Raw genomic sequence first — 14,419 nt, 5'->3', positions numbered from 1 at the left:
ATTCCGAGAGAAAAATAAGTAGACAGTACGCTGACCCATTGTTACACACTAGTATTTTTTTTTCAAAATATAAAATATTCTGTAAATATTCAACTGAGTAAATTTGTAATTCCACTGGCTTGAAAATAAAGCAATTAACTTTAAAATGTATTTATTTAAAAAAAATGGAACAAATCATACAGTAATACTAATATAGCCTTTTTGGAATCAATTGCAAGAGCCTATCAACAAATATTGCAGCAGGATTCTGGCTAAAGGAACCATCACATGGAATATAACACTCCTTTTATTACCACATCACTGTCAAATATATTCTGTATACAGTATATGCTTTTTTCCCTTTAACGCCAACGTTTTTAAATGCAAAGTACACGTTAGTTTAATCTGTATAGCCCCGCAACCATATAGTAATATTTATTCTATAAATGGTAAATATTTGGTTACCGCTTTCCAAAACATTGGACCAATCATCACTTAAGACGTTATGCAAAAACCGTTAAAACTGCTCCGTGTATGATAGAGTCTCTGTCCAACATGGCTGCCGCTGGTTACAGAAAAACATTTTTATTGTCATTTTAATATGACTTTAGACATAAAATGTTCTTCCAAGTTTGTTTCCCCAGTTCATTGCAATTTCTGGTTAATATCGAGTCTTTTCCTATACAAAACCTATCTCTTAGCACTTCAGTCTTTATGTAAACTTAATATAACTATACTAACAGTGATACCATTTTCGTATATAAAACCTATCAAACTTGACCATTTAATATCCTTCATCAATCATTATTCGTAATGAAATGTATTACATAATTTTCACTACTAAACTGAAGTGATAATTATTTTTAAAAGATATTGCTCAGGCACCAATTACATTTCTGAATTCCCTAATATAGGGATTCAACTCCTGCTTCAAATAATGGCTCTGAAAGGGAGAGGATTTTCCCTTAACTGAAAGTAAGGTCAAAGCAAATATAACTCTCCAGTTCTCTGTGGCTTCAGATGTGTGTACTATGTTACACCCATTGCAAAAACAAACAAAAAAATATCTTCTTAAATTGTTAAAAAAAAAAATTGAACCCGGCATATCCATGAGTGTCAGAAAAAATACAGTAAATAAATAATTGCGAGTCGAGAACATAGCCAATGTACTACCAAGACCCTTCATTAAAAAAAAAAAAAAAAAAAGACAGTAGGTTAAAGTATGTTGTGATGCAGTTATTTATACTTGTGAACAAAATTTAGAAGGGTAATTATATAGAGAAAAAATTTGGTACTTAAAAAGACAAACATTATGAGGATAGAATACCGTACAATATGTGAACATTAGGTGAATGGAGAGAAATTTCCCAGAGAAAGCTCTAAGCCAGTATGATATACTGTACAGCATTTGAAAGGGATAAAAGGACAAGGAGTTGGGACAGGAAGACAGGGTGAAGGAACAAAGTTTTCATTGGCCCGGCCACTTGGACCATTACGTGGATCAAATGTCGACCTAGCAAGAAGTGAAGCCGATCAGCTCAATAATAATCTAGCATTGAAAATGGTTCTCAAATGTTAATGACTGTAAGCCTACAACAGATGCCTCTCTCTCTCACATGTACTTATTTACTACTAGGCAAACGGGGGCACCAAAAGTAAATGTTCCCCAAATACAGTATCTTGCCCTACCCAGGAACTTGGCCCGAGATTATTCAGTTGTGAGCACTAAGCACCAAGCTAAATTTATACTACATGAATCCTTCAAATTCTAACAAATTTTCTCTTGTTGTAAAGTAACATTAGATGCCATTATATTTCATAAAATCTGTCAATTGGCAAAGGGATAAAATTATATACATAAATGTTGTCTATAAACTTTATTGCATTATCTAGGAAAATTCTGTTCAACTAGCTACATTACCAAATATTTTGTTTACACAGTCCCATACTCTCATCAGTTCCTTAAGTCTATAATATTTAGAAACAGTGCTAAATCACACCATTTTTTTTTTTGTTTCCATAAAGGACAACTTTTCTGCAAAATGAGCATGGGATTTCTACATGGCAGTCCCAAACAAGGCATTTATAGTTATATATGTATATATAACTTAAACTTTTATTCAGCCACCAAAAATTTACTATTTGTGACTATAACCATGTTAAAGAAAAAATACTAATGTATCAATAAGATATATCCAAAATGCATTCAAAAGGTAAATAACATTACCTGTCACTTTTGTAAATATATCGTACAAAACTGAGGATCTAAACAGTAACTAAAGACACCAATGGCAAATAATGCGATTACTTAATCACACTATTTGCATCTTAAAAACTTTTCCACTATACGAAAAATAAAGTCCCATTAGCTTTTGAGAAAATAAGGACCACAGAGTCTAATGTCTGCCGCCATTATTGGAGGCAGTGAATTAACAGGAGTTTCAACCACCCCATTTGACCTGAGCCTTGAGGTATAAGCCATACCTACTAGTTACTAAAACGATTCCTTCTGGCAAGAATACAAAGGACAAGGAGAGAACTAAATGGCACCTAGTAGAACAGCTCATACCGAGACTTGGGCAAGGCCATGAACAATAGGTCCAACATACAAATACAACAAAAACTGGATTTGGTTAACCATTAAAAAAAAAAAAGGATTAACCCACATACAAAGTCCATTCCACAAAATCCAAATCATGAGTCAAGATGATAGACGGCACTGCAAAATCCATCCTATATCACAAAGACTTCATGAAATATTGCATGTTCCTTCTCGGATTGAGTTCCCATCAGCCTTCTCAATCTCTAGAATGACTCTTGTAAAGATGTCATTCACAGCCTGAAAATGACAGATTTAATTAAATTTTATGTAAAAAAGCATTCATTAGAGAAGAAAAACAACATTATTTTCTGTTTCAAGAAAGCCAGTGATATTATTACTTAGCTGTACCTTCTATTAAAGTTGGGCAGATTAAATACAAAATATTCACTAATCCTTTTTTATGTATCTTTACCTTACACAGTAACAAACTAGATTCTTTACCAGTTGCGTCTCTTCATTATGCACAGCATGCACATGCGCTTAGTTATAAGATGATTTCAAAGTCTTTTCACTTTCCACAGTTTTTCCACTGCTCAGACTGCAATTACTTCCATTTTTTCCATCAATATTATCTGCCACTCCATAACATTATGATATTTTCAGCAGTCTCCTTCCATATGTGTGTCATGGGAATATGTATCGACAAACTTACTATCCTTCTTATCTTTTTTTTTCTTCATAAATCCAGCTATGCTTTTGCATTCTTCTCTAGGGACTTCATCACATATCCTTTCAAATTATTAATAATTTTCAAGGATACAAACCTAGCTACACATTCCAATTGCTAAGTGAATTAATTCTGCTCCCATTCCCAACTAGACAATGTAGTTAGTACTAAAAAATTCAAAGTGATTCACCTTATAATGAATTTTTAAGGATAATGTAAATGGATTTACACGCAGAAATCACAATAGCGTAATATATCAAAATCACAAATCCACAAGGGCCGTGATGAGGGTTTCGAACCTACGCACTGGATGTAAGTTAACACTACCATGTGGTACAGTTGTTTAAGCCACATCTGGGAACATCTCATGCGCAGGTTCGAACCCTCATCACGGCCCTTGTGGATTTGTTCGTAAATGGATTTGTTTGTAGTGTATATGACAACTTACAAAGAAGCACCACACATAGCTTGTTTTATTTAGGGTGGCTGCATACTTGAATGTCATGCTTGCTTATAATAACAGAGAATTAACAATGTGCGATGACAGAGTATAGCTTTCATAATGATGCTATGTATGATATGTGTGGATGATATAATGAATGGCCAAGTGCTAGTTTTTAATCCTTAAAGTGTGGCTATAAATATTTATGCATGTCTTTCCCATGTGCACAAAAATAACATTAAACACACAAAAATAACATTAAACAAACATTTTGTTCCTTGTAGAATGACTGATTTGGATGCAAAATGTGAGGAAGAAAAGTTTAATAACGTCAAATATCTACATATCCACTACAGAGGGTCAGCGGCGGCACTCCCAGCCACACCTGTCAGTGCTAAACTAAGCATCTTGCCAATACAGCAGAGCGGCACGTGGTGGAGGACTCCAGTCTTGACCTAGGATGTTTCTACAATCGTTCCTTCACTATAGTATTTGTGTTGAATTACTACATTTATGTGCATGTAATTTACAAAAACATAGATTGAGTACATTACTTAATATAAGGATAATGTATCTAGGCCTACAACAAATGCAATCAACAAAATTTAGGCGGACATAAAAGGAACTGCCTCGTATGGGTCAATGGGCCTTCTGTAGTTTAATTGTTATTTTCAAATGAAGACTGGTTGACTTGGTATACTTTATTATAACCATAATATAACCATACAGAGTTGTGAAAATCATATGAACATATATATATATCAATTATGTAGAGCTTTGTAATTACACTATACTTTATTCACTCTCTTGTTCTTGGGGATATCATCATAATGCATCCAAAATTTGCTAGTGCCGGCTACTGAACATATGGTCCTATATGACTAACCATCCTGCGAGATGGAGATTTTTAGTATTAAGGCTGCCTGCCTTATTCACTCTCGTGTTCATGATGATATCTTCATAATGCACCCATAGTTTATAGTAAGAGATTATTAGATAATCATTAAATAATTATAATTATTAGATAAAAGATATTAGATTATAGTAAGAGCAGATAAAAATAAATTATGATTGTTCGTACAACTCAACTTGAAATCAACAGACTGGAAGGCCTACAAAGCAAGAAATGGACATTTGGACTGTAAGATTCATAAACCTCATAATGGAAGCATTTAAAATGACAGAAATGTAAGAGAGAAAAGAAGCATACATTGAAAAGCTGATGGATAAAATGGAGAAGAACATCAAGAACCACTGAAGAGGGGTGTGTGTGCTCAGAGATATACCCATCAATGGAGTTATTTCTTTTATTTGTGCTAATTATCCCACAGTCTATGGGTGACCAAGGCCAAGCATTCTACAGCTAACAATATTTACTTCTATATGTAAAAATAACATGGAGCATGTACAAACCTCATGTTGCTTGGCACTAGTCTCAAGAAAAACTGCCTTCCAGGTATCGGCAACTTTGCGTGCTTGATCAGTGGTCACCACACGTTCCATGTGAAGATCATTTTTGTTGCCCACTAAAACTACTGGAACACTGTAAAAACAGAAAAACAAAAATACAGCAATCAGACATTCAAGTAATCAATAGCTCATATAAATTATGAGCCACTGATATCATGAGCATTCTACAAAAATGCAGCAGTCCTACAATATTAGCATTTTTACTTATTCCTAACACTCCCATCAGCAAATCTCCATGTAAATCAATTTCATCTTTCAGTTCCTGAACAATATAGTAACTTACAGCTTATTAAATAGTTCTCTCGTGTAATCTTCAATCAATACTTTGAAGTCCATTTTCATTCACACATTAAACCATTGCAACAGCACCAAAATACAGTACAATATTCTCAAGAAAAAGTATTCTGTCCACATCACTACAAATTTCTGAAGATAAAAGAGCCAGCAAAGAATAAATCACACTAATGTGATTGAAGAAACAATCCAACCCACGAATATGAAAGTGGTGACATTAATGGTGACATTATGTCAGGGGGTGACACGAAAGAGGTGTACAAGTGGATGAATAGATATAACAAAGGGGATATTAGTAGGGTATTAAAAGTATCAACACAAGACAGAACACGAAACAATGGGTAAGTTTAGATTTAGGAAAGACCTGGGAATTCAATGCCAACCTGCATTAAGTGAGACGGTCGCTCTACCGTCCAGCCCAAGTGGTAGTTATTCAGAGGCTTGGTAAAACCTGAATTACATTATTAACTTATAATTATAAGTCGAGCATATTGTCAGCTGGGCAAAGTTTTAGTTACATATAATATAGTTTTAAAATGTTACTTCCAAGACACTGCATAATTTGTTATATAAATATATTTAGTGAATTATTTAGCACTCTTCTCAAACCCCTTTGGCCAAAATAATGTTTCGTCCACTTTTAACATCCTAATCAGATGATATAATGCTGCATACACACACCCTTGATTTTCAAAAAACTTTTCACTAACCATTATTCCTATGTAATATTGACACAGCATGATTTAAATAACATGCCTTATCTAGCACTGGCACTGTACCAAACATCTAAAACTATTTTTTAAATCTGTTTTTCAATAACCAACTGCACACAGTTCATTACGTAAATACAGTATATATGAAAAGCTAATACGGTAACAGTCCCTCAAAATAACTGAGAATTAGAGAAACACAGCAAGCATTTGAGGTATAACAGTTTATATTCACTTGCTTATCGAGTGGACTGGAGAAAATTAAATACTGTATCATACAGAAATGAGTATATTACCGAACTAGTGTAATTTGACAATACAAACTGTATAAAGGAGATGGACAAGGATGGCATAGTCACTGGTAATGGTAGCTGGATACTCCAAGGCTTTACACAAACAGCACCTGTATTCAATCAAGTAAAACCAAAGCAATCTGTCTAATGCTAAATTCCAATTTTCATCCAGAACCTGGGGCCAGATTCATGAAGCAGTTATGCAAGCACTTACGAACCTGTACATCTTTTCTCAATCTTTGGAGGCTTTGTTTACAATTATTAAACAGTTAATGAGTTCCGAAGCACCAGGAGGCTGTTTATAACAATAACAACAGTTGATTGGGAAGTTTTTATGCTTGTAAACTGTTTAATAAATGTAATCAAAGCCGTCAAAGATTGAGGAAAGATGTACACATTCGTAAGTACTTGCGCAACTGTTTCATGAATCTGGCCCCAGATATTCACCTTCAGTAACTCCATGCCATGATAGCTAGTATACAAACACTATTGAATTCCCAAAAGTCTGCAATGAGTAATAAAACAAGTAGTACTCCCAGAACTCACGTGACTTTGCCCATCATGTCAAGAATTTTATCATAAATGACTTGTGCCACCTCAAATGACTTTTCTGATGTGATGGAGTAGACCAAAACGTAGCCATGGATATCCATCGAGTACTGCGCAGGGAAGATGCTGTACTCGTCTTGTCCAGCCGTGTCTACTAACTCCAAGCCATATTCTTGCCCTCTAACCTGTAAAATTACACACATTAGATTGCATACTCGATTAACCAAACCAATTGGTACCTCGAGATGTCCAGTAGATACCTGAAGTTCCAGGTACAGTAATTTAAGAAAAGATCAACCAATATCTGGCTAGATGTAAAGAGGTTTAAGTATCTCTTCACTCCAACATTGCTTAATCTGTAAGTTCCCAGGCCTATTTTTTTTTTACGATTCTTGGGTTAATAACCATCTTTCTCAAATCATTCACTTTATTTACAGCAAGATAGCATGGATAAGTTTATTTGGCCAGACAAAATAAAGATATATTATGTAGCAAACAACATTTTGGCATCATTGCCACACACTCACTCATTAAGCATGATGCAAATTTCCTGTTATATGGTTCCAGGCATTAGAAAACTAATATTTTATTTGTCTCACTTTATTTATGGTAAAATGGTGTGGATGTGTTGACTGGGTCAAAATAATGAAGAGGTAGTATCAGTATTTAGTATCAATATATTTTAAAGGCTGGGTATATATATCATCCACTATCTATAGACCCTTTACATATTTCTCAGCTGACATTCTATAAAGCATTAGTGCTTCAGCTTCTTTTATTGAGATTGGAGGTACAGTATCCTTCCATCGTAATCTACAGTAACTGTATTCCAAAACTAGATGCTTAACAGCAAATTGCTTGAGGTATCTCTGGTCCCCTGTGCCAAGCGTACTTCATAAAACAAATTTTATAAATACTGTCGTCTTTAAAAAACAAACTTACACTCTCCCTACGAGTTGTTGTGGGGGATCGAGGGGTTGCTTTGAGAAAGTGTGGGGTGTGGGAAAGTGTAGGTGTGGGAGTGTGTGTGAATGTGTAGGTAATTATCTAAGTGTAGTTACAGGATGAGAGCTATGCTCGTGGTGTCCCGTCTTCCCAGCACTTTTTGTCAAATAACGCTTTGAAACTACTGACGGTTTTGGCCTCCACTATCTTTTCACCTAGTTTGTTCCAATCGTCTACCACAATGTTTGCGAAAGTGAATTTTCTTATATTTCTTCAGCAGCTTCGTTTTGTTAGTTTAAATCTATGACCTCATGTTCTTAAAGTTCCAAGTTTCAGGAATTCTTCCCTATCAATTTGTAGTGTCCCGTTACTATTTTGTACATATTGATCATATCGCCTCTTTCTTCAATCATCTAGTTTGACATATTTAATGCCTCTAACCTCTTCTCGTAGCTCTTGTCCTTCAGTTCTGGAAGCCATTTAGTTGCATGTCTTTGCACCTTTGCACATCAACTAACTATACTAGTTAGTTGATGTGCTTCTTAAGATATGGGTACCACAAAACCGCTGCATACAGTATTCCAGCTTTGGTCTAACAAATGTCGTGAAGAATTTCTTTAGTAATTCGCCATCCTTGTACAGTATTTAAAGGCAATTCTGAAATCAAAAAGTATTGCATAGGATCCTCGCATAATGTTCTTTATGTGGTCCCTAGGTGATAGAAAACTATCTAGAACCACCCCTAGATCTCTTTCGTTATCAGATTTCTTTAAAAATTTCTCACATAATTTATAGGTAGTGTGGGGGTCTATGTTCTTCTATTCCACATCTCAAAACATGGCTATTCCACATGTCTCTCGTATTCCACATAACATAATATTTATTCACACTAAATTTCATTTGTCAAGTGGTGCTCCATACACTTATTTTGTCCCAGTCTTCTTGAAGGGCATGACAATCATCAAAGTTTATCTTTCCTATTATCTTAGCATCATCAGCAAACATGTTCATATAATTCTGTATTCCATCTGGTAGAGCGTTTATATAGACAATGAACATTACCGGTGCAAGAACTGAACCCTGTGGCACTCCACCTGTGACATTTCTCCAGTCTGATACATTACCTCGGATTGCCGCCCTCATTTTTCTGTCAATCAGAAAACATTTCATCCATGTTAGAAGCCTACCTGTCACTCCTCCAATATGTTCCAGTTTCCAGAACAACCTCTTATGTTGAAAGCCTTTTTAGGTCCAGATAGATGCAGTCAACCCAACCATCTCTTTCCTGTAAATCTCTGTGGCTCGATCATAGAAACCGAGTAAATTCGTTATACAGGAGGAAGGTACTGAATGTCAAATATCTTTTCCTCTTTCCTGGTGAATATCAACTCCAGCATGAAGGGAACATCCCCTTCCCCTCACCCTTGTAGTTTGTTTAACATGTTGACACAGTATATGAATGTTTCCAGGATCAGGTTAACAAATTTACAGTTCTAAAAGTCCTCTGTTTTACCTTCATATGCCTCCCAGTCTGTGGGAAGTCCCAGGGTGTGGGGAAAGTGTAGGTGTGGGAATGCAGGTGTGAGAGAGTGGTAGTACTATCATGTTATATTCATGCATAATAATTTTATACTAAAGGCATGACAATTTGACCAAAAAAATACAATAGGTTGGCTATGTGTTAGCTTAACTATGGCAAGCTGTCCAATACCTATACACAAATGCACTGTACAAAGGAGATTTTTTTTTTACAAACACCAAAGATGTACAAGTGGGATTGATGTAGCAGAAGTTACATAAAATTTGGGAAGCTCCATGATAAAAAGAATATAATTCAAAAAAGCATAAAACACAAGGAAAACAAAAATGACAAATCCCATTAGGCATTTTGTTGCCAAAAGAAACTGGATATGCAACATGCTCCACAACTCAACTGTAATGATATATTTGCCATTAATATCCTGCAGGACCAACACATCAACTGATACACACGTTAACTAATTTCAATATAAAGTATACTGTACTGTATGTCAAATTTTTGGAAATGATCTAGAAATTAAGGTCTGTTGCAGAATATTTTTTTATATATTTAACCTTACCCTACTAATTTTCATTGGAACATGACCTGCCAATCAATTAACAACCAGGTCCTCAATTACTGTTGGACGAACAGGAGCAAACAGTTAAGGATTGGTGCCCCAGTTAACCCTTTGTGGACAGGGAGTGAGACAAGATAAAATTGTTCACGAGACACCGGGCAAGTAGAGTACCACTATGACACCAGGTACCTCTGACTGATCGACTTTATCCACTTTTGCAATACGGACTCTGGCCTAGGGAGCCGGTCGGCTGAGCGGACAGCATGCTGGACTTGTGATCCTGTGGTCCAGGGTTCGATCCCGGGCGCCGGTGAGAAACAATGGGCAGAGTTTCTTTCACCCTATGCCCCTGTTACCTAGCAGTAAAATAGGTACCTGGGTGTTAGTCAGCTGTCACGGGCTGCTTCCTGGGGGTGGAGGCCTGGTCGAGGACTGAGCCGTGGGGACACTAAAGCCCCGAAATCATCTCAAAATATAACCTATATCATAGGGCTATAGTTATAGGCATTTGGGTATTGCCGAAAAAAGATTCTCCTATATAATATATTAAAATCTAGCAAATAATTCATTTAGCTGCATTAGTGAAAACGACAGACTGGCTTCTGTTATATACCCCTCCCCCCCGTTCAACATATGGAGGGGGCTATTAAAAGGCATTTATATATAAACTCTTTTATTTCTGATTTATTTTCAAGATAGGCCTAGCCAATTATAACAATGTTTAGTGTTTTACATGGAAAACTACAGTAAAACTGCAACTTACCTTCAGCTTCTTTGTAAATGTGTTCTCAATAGTTGGGTCGTAACAGTCAACAAATTGCCCATCAACAAACTGGATGCACAATGAGGATTTTCCTGCAAAGACAGTTATGATTTAAACAAAACTAAATAAAACAATATACTAAACAAAACTAATAAAATACTTTACTGTACTGGTATTTCTTAAATTTGCTGTGCTTTCTCAGAGATGAGTTAACTTTCAACAATGCAACAAATGGTACTACACCAATCTTGGAGTAAGCAGCTCCAGCCTGGAGTCCATATCCAGTTAAATACAAGACAAAGTTAGAGATGATTCAGAGGTATGCCACCAGACTAGTCCCAGAACTGAGAAGTATGAGCTACGAGAGCTAAACCTCACGTACCTGGAAGACAGAAGAGTAAGGGGAGACGTGATAACCACCTACAAAATCTCAGGGGAATTGACAGGATGGATAAAGACAAACTATCTAGCACGGGTGGAACACGGACAAGGGGACACAGGTAGAAATTTAATACCCAAATGAGCCACAGACATTAGAAATAACTTTTTCAGTGTCAGAGTAGTTAACAAGTGGAATGCATTTGGCAGTGATGTGGTGGAGGGAGACTCTATACACAGTTTCAAATGTAGATTTGATGAGCCCAGTAGGCTCAGGAATCTGTACACCAGTTGATTGACAGTTGAGAGGTGGGACCAAAGAGCCAAAGCTCAACCCTCCCGCAAGCACAACTAGGCAAGTACACCACTGACAAAACTTGCATAAACTGTTGGAAAACTAAAAATACATGAAGAAATGCAATACCTGCATTTTGCTCTCAACAGGGAAAATCCTTCTGATGTAAACCACAGTATTAGTAGTTCTTATGCATACTGTATTTGCATAATGCATATTATGCAAATATATGTCCCAATGCATATTTTAAATACACAGTTCATGTTGAAAAACAGGTGAAATAGCCCATGGACTATTGGAAGGTTTAACACTTGACCAGTACGTTAACATTTTTAAAAGGATCATTCTTATACTGTACAAAGCATTATAATATACAGTACTGTACTACTTCTTCGCAATACGTGCAGCTTGCATGAAGGTATATCCTTCCGATGACTGCACGAGTGGTAATGTAGAAAGATGCGTAAATGACAACGCACAACAACACATCAACAGTCTCGACGTGCCCGAGTCAAGAAGATAACAACGCCTTCAAGGCGGGCGAAGATAAAGGCAATTGTACTTACTTATGAACAGGACCAACTCACTGACACTGTCCTAGATGAAGCCTGTCCCAGTAGTTTAATGGCAAATAACCTCTCTTTCAGTGGGATCTTAACATAAACTAGCCCTGCCAACCTAAACCTAAGTAACTTTTAACCGAGTTCTAACCAAACACCCTAACCTTACGTAACCCATTCAGAATAATGTGGCAAGCTGGAAAAGGCAAGATACTGTATTCGTCTCAGGAAATTCAGGTTCTAATGTTATACCTGTAGCAGATCAGTAGTTGGTATTGAGAGCTCTTCAACTCTTTGGGTCTGCCCGAGGGAGCCAGCCTATAATAAGCGTAAGCAATTACATATGTAAACCTAAAGAACAAGTAGATATACTATGACTTGGAGGAGATACGAGATGCCCCAATATGGTTCTCGGTAACGGGTGGTCCCGAACAGATATTTTCTCATTAAAAATTCATAATCCCAGAAATGATTAATTTAAGTGATTTACTGCACCAACAATGAAATACCCCTGAAGATGGAGTAGTATATACCTCAGCCACTGGGGGACAAATTAGCCTTTCCACGAGAATTAATGGAACAAAGGGGATTAAAAACAGTTCGGAAACTTTCAAAACGAGGCCACAACCCACAACGATGGGTAGAAGCTGGATAAATTTACTTTTAGGACAGATATGGTGAGGTGCTGCTTTGTGAATAGAGTTTGTTGTAACTATGGCTATGGATGAGTGAAATGGGGTGCCAACTATCATTACTGCAACAAGAAAGTTTAAACAGGCTTGAAGAATAGGTACCCGGTACATGCAAGTCAAGGGTGGATTTAAAAGGGACCAGCCTAGTATATGCCAACCGACCTGTTGAAAGGGCTCCCAAGTTCTCATGTTCTTACTGCATTTGCCAACATTTATGACTTAAGATTACTGTACTTAATGGGTCTCCAAACATGACAAAATATACTTACAATGAATGAATATTATTTTCCAAAAATGAATTACCATGCCCATTATATAAAAAACCGTATACAATACAGTAAAGTTAGTCTACATAACTATACACAGCATACATATACACGGTTCAAAATATAATCTCAGCTAGCCATAGCCACCAAATTCGACTAGAAATGTATGTAGGTCGATTATTTTCCTATAATATGCCCCTGGGGGCTATATGACGCCTCCTCCTCCCCACAGGAACACAAAACGTCTTGAGACACAGAGAGAGAGACACACGGCTTACCTACACTCCTGTAGCCCATCACGGCCACCTTCCTGTTCTTGGGAGGCATGATTGGCACCACCGCGGGCCCTCACTGGTCCATAAGGTGTCAATCCAGGAGCAGACCGACGGGTAGAGGGACGCAGAGATATTCCCCTCCCTGAGGAGCAGACAGGCGAGGAGGAGGAGGAGGAGAAGGAGCGAGGAGGAGGAGCGAGGTGGTACAGACGCCCGCCACAGGAACTTTGTTGTTGTGGTGATGGCGACCTCCAGGGTCCCTCCAGGCTCCCTCTCTCTCTCTTTCTCTCTCTCTCTCCCTTTCTCAGTCCCTCCTATACTCTCTCTCCTCTACGACTTTATTTATCGATTTATTCCAATTTTTTAGTAACGTAATTCTTGCGCTGGTATCTGGGATTCGGTCAATTTTTCCTCGGCCAGTAATAACCAGTTGACAGAAGCATTTGTCTATCTCTTGGTAATGGGGGATGAGTTGTGTATTGCGTTTGAGGGATTTGTAAATTATGTTGCGTTTTTTTTTTGTAAGTTTGCTCGTGCGTATTCGTGAGGTATTATATTGATCATGGTTTATATAGTAGCTTTTAGTAATATACAGCAGATGTTAGCAAGATCAGCTGACGCCTCACCAGCTGATTTACCAGCGGGAATTTTGACCTTGTCCCCACAGAAGAATGAATTAAAAGTGATGCATAGCACTCTCCTCTAGCATTAGAGCTTCCCCATTATTATATATATTTTATTGATACCACATTAAGTATTATGGTAGATGAATTCATGCATTTATGCTATGTATCCCGCTAAATTAACTTTCAGTACCGATTACTTTCTTATCGTTTTCTAGAGCGAATTTAGAGATTCTTTATTATTTTGTATATAATACCTAAAACGCGAAACACCTAAAATCGGCCCGAAACGAAGTTCGTTGTCGCCTAGAAAGGATAATCAAATTAAGATGCATGCCAAGACGTAGCGCGCTGCACCCATTTGTTATGCAACTTGTAAGATATTCATGACGACTTCCATCTGATCTCTCTCTCTCTCCTCGCACACTTCATCACTTATTCACAGCAACCCTCTCACTGTCTGTCTGTCTGTCTGTCTGTCTGTCTGTCTGTCTGTCTGTCTGTCTGTCTGCCTGTC

At 37.1% G+C, this 14,419-nt stretch overlaps 1 protein-coding gene across 1 annotated transcript; it reads right to left on the bottom strand.

The window, feature by feature from the left end:
- Positions 1–1,841: 1,841 nt before the first annotated feature.
- Positions 1,842–13,724, bottom strand: Rheb (Ras homolog enriched in brain). Its single transcript, XM_045757458.2, has 5 exons — positions 13,283–13,724; positions 10,814–10,905; positions 7,004–7,191; positions 5,104–5,233; positions 1,842–2,818 (listed from the first exon to the last, which is right to left on the bottom strand). The coding sequence occupies exons 1-5, from the start codon at positions 13,329–13,331 to the stop codon at positions 2,729–2,731; spliced, it is 549 nt and encodes a 182-aa protein (XP_045613414.1). The 5' UTR covers positions 13,332–13,724; the 3' UTR covers positions 1,842–2,728.
- Positions 13,725–14,419: the final 695 nt, after the last annotated feature.

The sequence above is a fragment of the Procambarus clarkii genome, chromosome 67 (assembly GCF_040958095.1).
Source record: "Procambarus clarkii isolate CNS0578487 chromosome 67, FALCON_Pclarkii_2.0, whole genome shotgun sequence".
Taxonomy (NCBI): Eukaryota; Metazoa; Arthropoda; class Malacostraca; order Decapoda; family Cambaridae; genus Procambarus; species Procambarus clarkii.
This window is presented reverse-complemented; position numbering and strand designations above follow the sequence as displayed.